Genomic DNA, 15,773 nt, shown 5'->3' with positions numbered 1-15,773 from the left:
ATTTCCATGCACAGAACGGCTGCTCACTGGATGTTTTTTGTTTTTGGTACCATTCAGAGTAAACTCTAGAGACTGTTGTGTGTTAAAATCCTAGGAGATCAGCAGTTACAGAAATACTTAAACTTGCCCGTCTGGCATCAACAATATGCCATGGTCAATTGATTATGATTTTATGCATTGCACTGCTGCCACACAATTGGCTGAATAGATGAATAAGTAGGTGTACAGGTGTTCCTAATAACGTTCTCAGTGAGTGTATATTTGTCCCAAATTAAGATTTTACTGTGTGTCATAAATATGAGGCCATTTAGTGACTTCTCTTAAATCCTAAAACTTGCATAACTCTGTACTGTTGAAATGTTCTTCTTGTTCCCCTTCCAGTTGCCAGCAGCCCTCTAGACAGCCCACGAAATGTGTCCACTGCTATTTGCTCACTCAACTTCCCTTTCGCCCGCAGGTAGACAAACCCTCTTTATAATTTTTGTCTTGTTCATAAACATATGATGGCCAACATTCTTGATTTTCATCAACATTTATGAGACTATTAAATCAGTGTCAGCGTCTTCTGTGTTGTTGACATTTATTCTGCAATAGGGATGCACCGAAAACACTTTCTCTTCCGATATCGGATATCTCAGTATCGGCCGATGCTGATACCAGTGTTGTTTTTTGCATAATCAGTTTAGATTATCTTTACATTATTGTGTGGAACTAATTGGGAGTACTCTTTAATATGTTAAGAAGTGCAAATCTCTAACTACACATTATTTCAATATAAATCTATATAGCTTATTAAGAAATACTTTATTATTAACTGGTATACTGGATAATGTAGCAGCAAAATTAACAGTAATTACAGTCTTCAAGTCTTCAGTAGAAAAGAAACCAGTGTTTTATTTGTACCTTTTTTTTCTTTTCTTTTTTTTTCTAAACATTTTTCAACTTGCATCTGGACTTTAAAGGATTCAGATCTCTTTTTTGTTAAATTTAGTTGTAAGACATCAGTCTATTTTTTGGAACCCATTCAACTTAAGTATTGTTATAAATTATAAACAAATACTAATGACAATAATAATAATAATAATAATAATAAATTGTTATTAGTATTATTGACATTTCATTTTAAATACAAAGTAATTTATTTAAATTGTGCACTTTTTAAACCCTCACACTTTTATTTTGACATTCTAAACTCTCCAGGAAGTCCTGTATGTTTCTGTTTGTAGGCAAGTTCACAGTAGTTTAATTCGCTTCTTATTCAAATCCTGGTAAAATGCACCTCCGGTGCCATTCTAAATGCATATGATAAGTGAACCGAACTATTGAGCATCTACATCTGAGATGCTGTTCTTGAGTAGCACACAAATATTGTGCACCGCTGTGATTGCTAAAAATAGCCGCGAGTGTATCACCAACCTGTGTGTGTGAGTTTGTGTCAACAGTGTAGCACCATTCACTAACGTGATGGCGCTGCGCATACTATATATTTACTTCTAAAACACAGCCTTTTGTGATTCACAGAGCTATCGCATGACTTTGAATAAAATGCATGAGTCATAAGAGCTGCCTTTGTGATGTTTTTATGATTCATTTATGTCAATTTTGGAGCTTGATGGTAACGAACATGACTAATACACCGTATCGGATTTGGATCGGGATCGTCGGACTGATACCCAATCCGTCTAAAAGCTTCAGTATCTGAGCTGATACCGATCCAGGTATCAGATCGGTGCATCCCTATTCTGCAATGGATCTTTCTAAATAGACCTTTACTAAGCGTATCATATATTCTCTATCTTCATTCCTTTATTTCTTCCCAGCCACCTGGCTCGAGCTGACAGGTAGCCAATCTCTCTTTCACATTATTACCTGGCAAAGCATCAATCACGCTTTGAGTTTCTGTGACTCTGTATAGCCTTTAAAGGGCTCAACAGTAAGGAATATTTCTAATATTTCATTGGCCCCACCATACAAAAAACTTTTTCTTTGTCATAACAATAACGCATTAATTGGCAATAATAGCTGGAAATATATTGAAGCTATTAATTCATTAACAAATATTTGCTAGACAAAAGATGGCATACAATACAAAACGTTACTGATTGGTTTATAAATCATTTTTATTAACCCATTGTTACTGATGGCTATCATCAAGTCATTCTTTCAATTTCAACACAACCTTATGTATTTTAGCCAGCTAGATGACATTACCTTGGGTTTATTCAGCAGAATTCACAACATAAATGTTCAAAAATTACACAAAACAAATAGTCTCAAAGTATTATTAAAACATATGTACAAGATCAATTATGTAAGATTTGGTGACAACGCAACACTGGCCCTATAGGGCAAGAAACGGTTCCATCAACTGACCGAAAACACTTTCACAATGACCATCCTTATTGTTGAGCCCTTATTTATACACTGCCTGGTCAAAAAAAGTTGATTAAATAACCATATCGGAAAAGATGTTATTGTGTTTCTTTTTTCAAATTAACATTTTCTATTGATTCATAGACATATCACAAAGAAAAAATACAATATACAGTCAGGTCCATAAATGTTGGGACATCGACACAATTCTAGTCTTTTTGGCTCTCTACACCACCACAATGGATTTTAAATGAAACTAACAAGATGTGCTTTAACTGCAGACTTTCAGCTTTAATTTGAGGGTATTTACATCCAAATCAGGTGAACGGTGTAGGAATTACAACAGTTTGTATATGTGCCTCCCACTTTTTAAGGGACCAAAAGTAATGGGACAATTGGCTGCTCAGATGTTCCATGGCCAGGTGTGTGTTATTCCCTCATTATCCCATTTACAAGGAGCAGACAAAAGGTCCAGAGTTCATTTCAAGTGTGCTATTTGCATTTGGAATCTGTTGCTGTCAACTCTCAATATGAGATCCAAAGAGCTGTCAATATCAGTGAAGCAAGCCATCATTAGGCTGAAAAATCAAAACAAACCCATCAGAGAGATAGCAAAAACATTAGATGTGGCCAAATCAACTGTTTGGAACATTCTTAAAAAGAAAGAACGCACCGGTGAGCTCAGCAACACCAAAAGACCCGGAAGACCACGGAAAACAACTGTGGTGGATGACAGAAGAATTCTTTCCCTGGTGAAGAAAACACCCTTCACAACAGTTGGCCAGATCAAGAACACTAGGTAGGTGTATGTGTGTCAAAGTCAACAATCAAGAGAAGACTTCACCAGAGTGAATACAGAGGGTTCACCACAAGATGTAAACCATTGGTGAGCCTCAAAAACAGGAAGGCCAGATTAGAGTTTGCCAAACAACATCTAAAAAAGCCTTTACAGTTCTGGAACAACATCCTATGGACAGATGAGATCAACTTGTACCAGAGTGGTGGGAAGAGAAGAGTATGGAGAAGAAAAGGAACTGCTCATGATCCAAAGCATACCACCTCATCAGTGAAGCATGGTGGTGGTATTGTCATGGCTTGGGCATGTATGGCTGCCAATGGAACTGGTTCTCTTGTATTTATTGATGATGTGACTGCTGACAAAAGCAGCAGGATGAATTCTGAAGTGATTCGGGCAATATTATCTGCTCCTATTCAGCCAAATGCTTCGTGATGTCTATGCGTTCCAGACTTCAGGCTGTAATTGACTGCAAAGGATTTGCAACCAAGTATTAAAAAGTGAAAGTTTGATTTATGATTGTTAATCTGTCCCATTACTTTTGGTCCCTTAAAAAGTGGGAGGCACATATACAAACTGTTGTAATTCCTACACCGTTCACCTGTTTTGGATGTAAATACCCTCAAATTAAAGCTGAAAGTCTTTTCAGCTTTAATTTGTGGTGGTGTATAGAGCCAAAAAGATTAGACTTGTGTTGATGTCCCAATATTTATGGACCTGACTGTATATACATTGAATCACATTTAACCTCCACAATTACCCCTCCCCAATCAGCCACCCCACCCTGACCCCCAACGAACACCCCTGTGGTCACAAATAGGAATACACACAAAAAAAGAAAATATAATAATCATGTATAATTAAAATTAAACCACTCACTCCACAGCCCATAGAGTCCCCCAAAAACATTAAATAGTTGCCCTATTTCCTGTCAAACAATTTCCGAACCCCCAGCCTTCTGTATGACCCCTCCTCGAAAGCACCCACCCTCCCCATCTCCGCACACCACTCTGAGAATGAGGGTGCTCCATCTGACTTCCATCCTCTTAAAATAACCTGCCTACCAATAATCACACTGGTCAAAACCCAATTTTTCATGTATTTATCTTCCAAATTTATGACCTTCCCATCTCCCAAAATACAGAGTCTGGGGCAGAAAGAGATTGGAGTGTTCAACACCTCACATACAAATCTTTGCACCATCAACCAAAATCTTACGGCACCCCCCAAAAACATTGGTGGTGTCTCCCTCTTCTGATTGGCATAGCCAGCATGTGGGTGTGTCCTTAAGACCAAGCCTATACAGTTTAGAAGGGGTCCAAAAAAATCTATGTAAAATCTTAAATTGCATAAGGTGCACCCTTGCATCACTAGATCCAGACTTGATTTTTTTTTAGAATCCTAGCTCACACAATTTAAATCTTCCTCCCATAATCTTTTGAGAGAATTTAAAGCTCCATCCCCCAGACTCTGGATTAGCAGGGAGTAATACACTGATGCCTCATGACCATTTCCAAAAGCAGTATTGACCACTCCCAGAGTGTCTGCCGCTTTAGGGGGGTGTGTGCTACTCCCAAAAACAGTGCAGGGTAGGTGGCACAGCTGTAAATACTTTTTTTTTTGTTTGTTTGAAATACATTCAAACTTTTAATCGTAGAAAAAAATCCCTGTTTTAGGTCAGTTAGGATCACTATTTGAAGAATGTGAAATGTTAGAATAATGGTAGAGAGAATTATTTATTTAATCTTTTATTTCTTTCAGCACAATCCTAGTGGGTCAGAATTTTACATACAATTTGTTAGTATTTAGTAGCATTGCCTTTAAATTGTTTAACTTGGGTCAAACATTTTGGGTAGCCTTCGACAAGCTTCTCACAATAAGTTGCTGGAATTTTGGCCCATTCCTTCAGACAGAACTGGTGTAACTGAGTCAGGTTTGTAGGTCTCCTTGCTCGCACATGCTTTTTCAGTTCTGCCCACAAGTTTTCCTTCGGATTGAGGTCAGGGCTTTGTGATTGCCACTCCAATACCCTTGACTTTGTTGTCCTTAATCCATTTTGCCACAATTTTGGAGGTATTCTTGGGGTCATTAACTGTTTCCATCCAAGGATTTTTTGCAAAAAAGGTTTTAGTGCATTAAAATAAAGCTGATGGAAATGCAGATTATCGCTAAAATGTCACAAATATCAACATAATATTTTTCTGTTTAACTCAAGCGCATAAACTCTTATGTCACGAAAAACTGGTTGGAAACACTATTTGTCAATAAAAATGGCATTAACTCAAAAATGTAGTGTCACATGACAGCGTTTGCCCCAATCGTTACCCTGTGTTAATCATGACGACAGTATTGAAAGCCAGTTTATTGTACGTGATTATGGATTGATCTTTTTGGCATTTAGAGCCGATCTGCAATCATGACACTTCCAGGAGTGCCAGCACATTGAACAAATGAATGACCACTGTTTGTGATTAATTTAATCACAGTATCCATCCGTTTATTTATTAAAGTTGCTTTCCACACCATAAAAAAAAAATAGACTGCAGTCATGGAATTAGACCACAAAACATAAAACACAACATTTCTGTGCACAAAGATGTTTTAAATTAAAAGTAAATACACAATACTAGGAGTAAAGCATTTATTTATTTATTTATTTTGGAGCAGAATTCTGTTAAATTTTATTTTACTTTTGAAATAATGCAGGCAAAAAGCTCTGTATTAAGTAAAATAAATTACCAAACGAAAAAAGCTTTAAATTAAAAAATTAATTACCAAATGACAAAAATGTATAATTTGAGACCTATATATGCCTTTTCTTTACACAAACTTAAATTCGCTTTACCCTGTTCTAAAGACAAAAACAGTCGGCTGAATGACAGTCTCAGAATGTTCTACACTTAGAACTAGCAAAACAAGCTTTTGAAAATTTTAAAACGTTTAAATACTTGTAATCTAACCATTTTTACCTTGGATCACATTTACTACTTCTTCAGAAAATGTAAATTTGCATTATGAAGCTAAAATAAATTTTAGATGATAAACAAGTTCTGTTGGTTGTTAAAAGTTGCTGGAGAAATATGTGGGACATAATACAGTTGTGATGGTGATGCTTTTGTTTAGATGATTGTTCAAAATATTGAATATCAGGAATATATCATATGTAAAACACCACATCATTTTTTTTTCTTTAATAGCTATGCACACCGCAATATACACATCGATTGATGGTCCTTATACTGAGACAGAAAGTTTCCCCCACTACTTTTTCCGAAAAGTTGCCAGCTTAAACAGGGCCATGACGATCCGCTTGCAATTCCTCCTCTTCTGATTGCTTCAGGGAAAAGAAATTAGGGACATCTAGGAGGCAAATTAGCGATAAACACATATTTCTGAATGGAATCTGCTTCAGGGCAGATTTATTTTGCGCTAAACCAAAACCTGTGCGATTAAAGTGTTCACTTTGGTGATATCAAAATAGCACGAAAGGTGGATGGAAACTAGGCTATTGTCTATTTGGAAGTGACATTTGTGACTGAGATTTAACTTCCTGGCTGATGTCTTGAGATGTTGCTTCAATATATCCACATAATTTTCCTTCCTCATGATGCCATCTATTTTGTGAAGTACACCAGTCCCTCTTGCAGCAAAGCACCCCCAAAACATGATGCTGCCACCCCCATGCTTCACGGTTAGGATGGTGTTCTTCGGCTTGCAAGCCTCACTCTTTTTCCTCCAAACATAATGATGGTCATTATGGCCAAACAGTTCAACTTTTGTTTCATTAGACCAGAGGACATTTCTGCAAAAAGTAAGATGTTTGTCCCCATGTGTACTTGCAAACTGTAGTCTGGCTTTTTTATAGCAGTTTTGGAGAAGTGGCTTCTTCCTTGTTGAGCAGCCTTTCAGGTTATGCAGATATAGGACTCGTTTTACTGTGGATATAGATACTTGTCTACCTGTTTCATCCAGCATCTTCACAAGGTCCTTTGCTGTTGTTCTGGAATTGATTTGCACTTTTTGCACCAAACTACGTTCCTCTCTAGGAGACAGAATGCATCTCCTTCCTGAGTGGTATGATGGCTGCGTGGTCCCATGGTGTTTATTCTTGCATACTATTGTTTGTAAAGATGAAAGTGATTCCTTCAGGCATTTGGAAATTGCTCCCAAGGATGAACCAGACTTGTGGAGGTCCAAAATAGTTTTCTGAGGTCTTGGTTGATTTCTTTAGATTTTCCCTTGATATCAAGCAAAGAGGCACTGAGTTTGAAGGTAGGCCTTAAAAAGCATCCACAGGTACACCTCCAATACAGTACACCTCCTATCAGAAGCTAATTACCTAAAGGCTTGATATACTTTTCTAGATTTTTCCAAGCTGCTTAAAGGCACAGTTAACTTGGTGTATGTAAACTTCTGATCCACTGGAATTGTGAAATAGTCAATTAAAAGTGAAACAATCTGTCTGTAAATAATTGTTGGAAAAATGACTTGTGTCATGCACAAAGTAGATGTCATAAACGACTTGCCAAAACTATAGTTTGATAATATTAAATCTGTGGAGTGGTTAAAATATTTGTTTTAATGACCTAAGTGTATGTAAATTTACACTGTATAACACAAACGAAGGGCACAAATGAACAGCACTGGTTTGGAGCGATTTGGACCACATGGGGTGAAACGTGACATCACACAGCCAAAAACATTATGTATAATATCTCAAACACCAAACCAGCACAAAAGTTAATTTTTGCGGCACAAATGCAGCACAAACGAATGGTATAGATTTGGTAATTATTGAACTATATGTGGTGCCAACTTCACGGAGGTGCCTCTGGAGGCAGTGTTATGTTCTGGGGTTGATTCAATTGATCAGGTCTAGACTCTGCAACATTATGCAGGAATTAAATGAAGTCAGCTGACTGCCTGAATGTACTGAATGACCAGGTTATCCCATCAATGGATGTTTTTCTTCCCTGATGGCATGGGCATATTCCAGGACAACAATGCCAAGATTCATTGGGCTCAAATTGTGAAAGAGTGTTTCAGGGAGCATGAGGAATCATTTTAATACATGAATGTGCAACCCAAGTGTCCTGACCTTAACCCAAGTGAAAGTCTTTGGGATGTGCTGGAGAAGACTTTACGGAGTGGTTCGACACTCTCTTCATCAATACAAGATCTCAGCCAAAAATGTATGCAACTCTGGGTGGAAGTAAATGTTGTGACATTGCATAAGGTTGTCGAAGCAATGCCACGACAAATGCGTGCCGTAATCAAAGCAAAAGGCGGTCCAACTAAATATTTGAGTATTTGACATGGTCAGGCAGTGTACAATACTTCATGTTTATTTGCTATTCATAATTTTTATCTACTGTTTAAAAAATTTGCTCTTAAGGCAGTTGTGCCTCTCAGACTGTGACCGCAGTCGAAAATGTTCCAGAGGCATCTTGGGAATGCTGTCAATATTTGGATTTTTGGAATTATGCAGAAAATATTATGAAAATAATTTGTTGTGGTCTGGCTCAGTGGGCGCATGCAGTATTGAGTGATTGGCATATAATTCTGTCTATTATAATGCTCTGTTTTCTTTTCTAAGAGCGGAAGGTAGACGGTGGTCTTTGGCTTCCCTTCCATCATCAGGTTATGGTACCAACCCCCCCAGTTCAACCGTCTCAGTATGTATCTCTAAATGCTCCTGTTATGTGCTATTACTACTGTAAAAGAGCTCAGAAAAAGGGGACATGCCTGTATAAATCTGCTCATTTTAGCATTTTAAAATTACTTTATACCTAGACAGATAATCATTTATTAAAGTCAGTCTTTAGTAACTGTCCACATTGAAAAATATGGGATTCAAAATCTTATAAAACAAAAATGTAGTTAAGACTTTCCAAAGAGGTTATGATATAAAATCGATAAGAACTATTTAAAGGAATATGCCAGGTTCAATACAATTTAAGCTCGATCAACAGCATTTGGGGCATAATATTGATGAACTCAAAAATAAATGTTGCCCCTCCTTTTCTTTAAAAAGCAAAAGGGTTAGAGTGAGGCTCTTACAATGGAAGTGAATGGGGCAGTTTTCTGAACGTTAAAATGCTCCCTTTTTCAAAAGTATAGCTTCAAAACGTAAACAATATGAGTTAAAATAATTTTTATGAGTTAAAATGATAACTAACCTTTTCTGTGTAAAGTCAATTTAAACAACTTTACAGCTCAAATAATTCATGAGTTTTAACAGAAGAATTATAAGCTTCACATTTCTTTCTTTAAACCCTGCAAAACTTTGCCCCATTCACTTCCATTTTATGTGCCTTAATATACCTTTTTGATTTTTGCATTATTTGAAAGAAAAGGAGGGATGAGATAAAATTTATTTTTGTGGTTATCGTCATTATGCCACCAATGCTGTCAACTTGTATTGAACCCGGAATATTCCTCTTAAGATTCTGCATTATATCTAGGTCACTAGAAACATTCCTTTTTTTTTTTTTTTTTTTGCATTTGAGCACACAAGATGCACTTTGGAATTCTCAAATCATGTTGGCATAACATGGATTATTAGGGTTTGTGCTAACTTGTGTTGTTCATTCCAGCTCAAGTGCATGCATTTATTAAAGAAAAAGGGGGACATACTAAGAAATAATAAAAGAAATAAAAAAAAATGTTTTACTCCAAATGTTAGGCTGAAAATATTTGTTATGAAAAAAATACTTGACATTAGAAAAATGCTAAATAGAATATATAGATGTGTGGAGCAATGATGTTTGTTGTTTTGCAGTCTTCATCCTCATCTCAAGAACGACTCCACCAGCTTCCATACCAACCCACACAGGACGAACTTCATTTTCTGTTCAAACACTTCCGAAGTTCGGAGAGCATGACTGAGGAAGATGGGCGGCCCTCAACATTTATACGGCCCCGGTCACGTAGCCTTAGGTAAACAAGTATGCATTAACACACACATTAATTGCAATCTATGATGTCATTGTTTGCATTTAATATGGTTATTTTGGGTTCATTTTACGTCATTGAATGGAGTTAATGGTGATGGTCTTACTATTCCAGTTTAAAGGGTTAGTTCATCCCAAAATTAATGCCATTCCATGTGTATGGCTTGCTTTCTTCTGCTGAACACAAACAAAGATTTTTATAAGTATATTTTAGCTCTAGGTTCATACAGTGCAGCTGAATTGTGACCAGAAATCCAAATGCACACAAAGGCAGCATAAAAATAATTAATCAGACTCCAGTATTTAATCAATGTCTTCTGAAGTGATCCAGTTGATTTTGTGTGATAACAGACCAAAACATCTTGACCGCTGTCTCCTTTGCATTCTTTATTTCAAGCTCGATTACAATTCTCTAGAGCTTTGCACATGTGACAAACACTAGGAAGTGTTATTGAACTTGAAATCATGATTGTGCTTAGAGAATGCACTAACAAGATGTACTGTGATAAAGTTCTCATCCAAAATGAACTTGATTTCTTCTGTAATCTTAAGGATTACTTTTATGCTGACTTAATCACCTTTTTGGAGTTTTTGGTCACCATTCACTTGCATTGTATGGACCTATAGTGCTGAGATATTCTTGTAAAATCTTTGTTTGTGTTCAGCAAGCCATTTGTAGGTTGATTTTCCTAAATGGTTAACACTAGCGCTATCAAAACCTTGCAATGTTTGTTTGAGCATTTCAATGAGCCCAAAATAGCAACATTGCCTCAGGGGTGGGACTATCTGTTTGTCTGACCAATTGGGAAACCTGTTGGGCAACATTCATTTGTTTTTTCCATTCTGTTTGCTGACACTAGTAGTGCAGAATTTACATGCTTCATCTTTGGCCACGCACTGACTACAAAGTTTTGGGAGTGACAACCACATTTAAATGCGTGATTCAATCCCCTAAATGTTCATTTCATGTGTGTACAGAATACAGGTGTTACTTCCGCAATTGTGATGATTGACAAATGATAACCATAGCAACACTGCAGTGTCTCGCACCTGTGAACAAGAAACATGAATGCCACCAGTTTAACTATTTGTTTTTTTATTTTTTGTTTTTTTTGAGCAAAGAGATTATCCATCAGAGACCATTATCATCTGGCAATGTTTAGCTTCCATTGACTGTGTGTTTTGTTTATGGGCTAAGCAGCTGCTGTTAAACAGCGTGCGCTCTTTGGACTGTATTTTACCGGTTACCCCGAGACTGCAGGGCTGATGAGAGAAACTACAGTGGATAAAGACTAGAATATATATATTAGTGAAGACAAACACCTATGTTTGTGTGATTTGAACCAGGAGAAGACGGTCTCATGTCACGCACTTTTGATCACATCATAAACAACTAGTTGTTCAGTTCGGCTTTGTACACACTTTGTGGAATATATGAAAATACATTTGTCACTATCTGAATTTTTCGAGAGTAAAGTGCAATTGTCACTCCTGTAAATTACCGAACCCTGTGTGTACAGAACAGGACTCAAAGGTAAACTGACAACCACATTTAGCTGCCGTGTGCATGTGGCCTTTAAATAGTTTACCTGGAGTTTTATTAAATTACAGTAACTGTAAGAGCCATGGCCTGGTGGGTAGCACATGCTACAACACATTGATCCCTGGTGCTCATGCTGGTGACATGAGTCCAGCTAACTTCATTTTCAGATCCTGTCCCTCTATTTTCTTTCCATCGTTTAATGAAAGTGGCAAAACAGCCTAAAATAAATAAATTAAAACAAGAAAAGCTACTGTGACTGTAATGAGTAAAGTCAAAATTAATTTACCAAGTACTGTTCAGTGCTGTTTGTTGGTAGGCTTGCTATCAGATGAGTGGACTCATAACTAATAAGAATATCTAGGCTGCCCCCTTCAAAACTAAAGTGCTTTTCACTTGTGAAGAACCTCCCTCAAGGCTAAGTCAGAGAACAGGAGACTGAATTCACTATGTTGTTATTAAACACCAGGGTTTGATATTTGCATCCAGCCGCTTGTGAGAAATAGAAACCAAATCTGCCTAATGATGTTTGTTTTTTTGTAAATGTCATCCTTTCTGAGCTTAGCTACAGTCTGTTGCTTTTGCTCAGCCTGCAGTGCAGTGCCTCACCTTTAGCCCACATCTCTGCAGGACTCAGAGCTTTAGATGTCCACCCACAGTGTGATGCACCACACACCCCAACACACACACTTCACAATGCACACTTGGTTATTAGATTTGTTTTGCTTACTGATGATATTGAAATATAAGCGATTGCATGAACTCATTGCTTGGTGTCCACTGTAGTCAGAAACAAATCACTCCTGTGAGCTGGATTTTTTTTAATTGGTAGTTCACCCAAAAATGAAAATTCTCATAATTTCCTAACCCTCATTCCTTCCCAGATGTGTATGACATTCCTTATGCTGAACACAGATTTTTAGTAGAATATTTCAGCACAGACAGAACAAACCGCATTTACCAAGAGCAGACAACACAAGGATATGAACATGTCCTTGCATACAAACCGAATGCAGGGATCTAAAGACGTGTTTTTCTAAGTAAAACTTAAAAATGGTATGTTTATGACGCAACACAACCGAGACGCTCAAAGCGTCCGTCTGACGCAGGTGTACATTGATGCTTCCTTAGAATGTTCGATAAAATGGAAATAAACTATTTGTATTGTCTTTTTAATGCTTAACTTATGTGCCTAAATAATGTAATGCATTTTAATTTTCTGTATTATTTATATATAACTATTTTTAATTATTTAATCATTATATATTAAATTATTGTTATTTGAGGGGTTTCTCAGCAAATATTTATGTAGTAATTTGATTAATTAATTTGCATACAATGTAATCAATTCTATTAAAATTTGTAATTGACAGCCCTAATGTTTATGTTTACAGTATTTGGCCTGGAACATGCATGATTTTTATCTTTTCCTTCTTGTTTTAGCCCTGGACGAACAGGTGGCTCATTTGATAATGAAATTGTAATGATGAACCATGTCTATAAGGAGCGCTTTCCAAAGGTATGTGAATGGATTATATCTCCAAATTATTCCCAGTTTTTCCCCTCCAAGTGTGAATTCACCTGTAAGGTAAACATCCTTTCTGCTATACAGGCCACTGCACAGATGGAGGAGCATTTGCTGGACATCATCAGACAGTGTTCCTCGGACAGCACCCTCCCATTGGGTGATGGAGTCCTTGGGTTTATCCAGCACCAGCTGGTGGAGCTTGTCAGAGACTGTCTGGATAAATCCCAGAAAGGCCTGATCACATCCCTGTACTTCATCGAGCTGCAGGATAAACTAGAAAAACTGCTGTATGAGGTGAGCCATGAATCTCAGGCTTGGTTTAATTTCTTTTAGTGTTAGAATTAGATTTTTAGTTAGAATTTGACCATATTACTAATAAACATTAATCAGAATTTGTATCTGATGTGCATTTGGTTGGCCTGGGGTGTGTTGTTTGCTTGAAGCCAAATATTTTAAATGATAAAAGAAAGAATTTTCATCACTTGTTGTTTGATGGAAAGTCATCTATGCGGAAAGTGAATCCAGACAATCATTTTGGTATGTAGCTTAACTAATAGTATTAGAGACAAAAAAGATGTTTCTTCAACTTCATGCACCTTTATGTCTCAGGGGTTGATTTTTATTCAAATGAACAGATATCAACTATCTACGCTGACTACCACCCTTTGAAGTTGCGAGTTCAAATCCAGGGTGTGCTGAGTGTCTCCTAAGCAACCAAATTGGCCCGGTTGCTAGGGAGGGTAGAATCACATTGGTTAACCTCCTCGTGGTCACAGTTAGTTTTTCTTGCTCTCAGTGGGGCGCGCGGTAAGTTGTGCGCAGATCGCAGGCAGTAGCGCGTGAGCCTCCACCGGGTCTCCGCGGTGTCATGCACAACGAGCCACATGATAAAATGCGCGTATTGACAGTCTCAGAAGCAGAGGCAACTGAGACTTGTCCTCCGCCACCCGGATTGATGAGTAACTGCGCCACCATAAGGACCTAATAAGTAGTGGGAATTAGGCTTTCCAAATGAGAAAAGGGGAGAAATGATGATAAAAAAAATTATACAAACATTGTAGAGCTGATTTTATTCATCAGCTCTCACATTTTACTGCTTTTGAAGACATAAATGATGTACTTTTTAGCAAAGCACTTGGTGTAGAGCGCAGTAATGACATGACCGACAACTAGTTGTCCACTGTAATTCTGTTTATACAGCACAGATCAACCGAACTCGCTCTCAAAATTCATTTGTTACTCCTTAAAACTGGAGGAAGTCACTTTTGGTTATGGAATGCAGTTGTCACCGTTTCATATACAAACTATGTATGAACATAACCATATTTAGCACTAAATTTAATTTTTCGTTTGAACCAAAATAAAGAGGAAGTAACATCTCATATTCTCAACAGTAAGGGTGACAACTTGATCTATTGATAGTGAAAATTGCCTCAAATTCCCCAGTTTATGTCAGACTAGCAGTTTTCTTACACATGGCATAGAAAAGATCATCTCTTAACTAGAAGTTATTCACTCTCTGGTTGGTGTTGTCTGGTGGCTAATTTCCCTAAGTGTGCACATGCATTTGCATACACGTGAGCATATGCTTGCTAGTATAATTGTGACTGTCATTTTGTGTATATGTGTGCGTGTACCCTGCAGCTGTGGCTTTGATTAGAGATATAGATCTCCCTGTTCTAGCTCTATGCTCATCTCAACTACAGGGTGTTCGTTTCCATAGCAACCCTTACGCCCACCCTGCACATAGTGTTCAGACAACCCCAGGCAAGATAGCTGGTGTGCTGTGGATGTCGTGCTCATAGATAAGGCTATTAAAGTGTTCCACTTCCCTTAGTCACCCCTGCCAGGCACAGGGGTCCTTATACTGCAGTCATACTGCAGTTAAAAACTGCTGTAACTTTTCCATCATGAACCTTTTGTGATTTATAGTCAAATCCTGTGCATTAGTGTTGGCATGTGGTTACATCAGTTTCTTTCCACTGTTCCACTTTCGCTACACTAATAGTCTTTGCTGCTTTCTTTCCATAGATTTGATATTTAGAACAATGCTGCTATGTTTTAAATCTGAGGATGTTGATAAAATTATATGTTATCAGACTTAAATTGAGCAAAAAAAATTATTTGAAGATGTTATCAATGGAAATTAATTAAAATTTAGAATTATGCTGCAATTATGCATAGTTGATGATGCTCTTATTTTAAGGTAATGCATTTGTGCCAGTGCCACTCAATTATAATTAGAGTAATAAATTAAACTAATCATGAAATGCCCAAACATGGATAAATTAATATAAATCAATAACTTATATTCTTATTCATAATTGTAATTCGTTTTATTTTCTAGGCTTTATTTACAGAGACCGTTGAGAATGCCAGAATCAAACCCTTGTCTTCCAATAGTTCTACCAAAAATGAAAATTCTTTAATCATTTACTCATTCTCATCCCATCCCTGATGTGTATGACTTTCTGTCTTCTGCAGAACACAAATTATGTTTTTTAGAAGAATATCTCAGCTTTGTAGGTCCATAAAATGCATGTGAATAGTGACCAAAACTTTGAAGTTCCAAAAAGCACTTTA

At 37.2% G+C, this 15,773-nt stretch overlaps 1 protein-coding gene across 4 annotated transcripts in view; it reads left to right on the top strand.

The window, feature by feature from the left end:
- Positions 1–15,773, top strand: part of LOC127625829 (microtubule-associated serine/threonine-protein kinase 3-like) — a 60,819-nt gene that overhangs the window by 12,364 nt on the left and 32,682 nt on the right. For 2 of the 4 annotated variants that reach the window (XM_052101227.1, XM_052101229.1), the window contains 6 exons: positions 382–457; positions 1,821–1,841; positions 8,766–8,844; positions 9,951–10,108; positions 13,106–13,181; positions 13,275–13,484. In XM_052101227.1, the coding sequence (XP_051957187.1) occupies positions 382–457; positions 1,821–1,841; positions 8,766–8,844; positions 9,951–10,108; positions 13,106–13,181; positions 13,275–13,484 (620 nt within the window). The remainder of the gene's footprint in view (positions 1–381; positions 458–1,820; positions 1,842–8,765; positions 8,845–9,950; positions 10,109–13,105; positions 13,182–13,274; positions 13,485–15,773) is intronic. The other 2 variants (XM_052101228.1, XM_052101230.1) reach the window with 1 other exon arrangement.

This window comes from Xyrauchen texanus, chromosome 32, assembly GCF_025860055.1.
Source record: "Xyrauchen texanus isolate HMW12.3.18 chromosome 32, RBS_HiC_50CHRs, whole genome shotgun sequence".
NCBI classification, from domain to species: Eukaryota; Metazoa; Chordata; class Actinopteri; order Cypriniformes; family Catostomidae; genus Xyrauchen; species Xyrauchen texanus.
The sequence above is the reverse complement of the archived record's forward strand: the minus strand, read 5'-3'. Positions and strand labels throughout refer to the sequence as shown.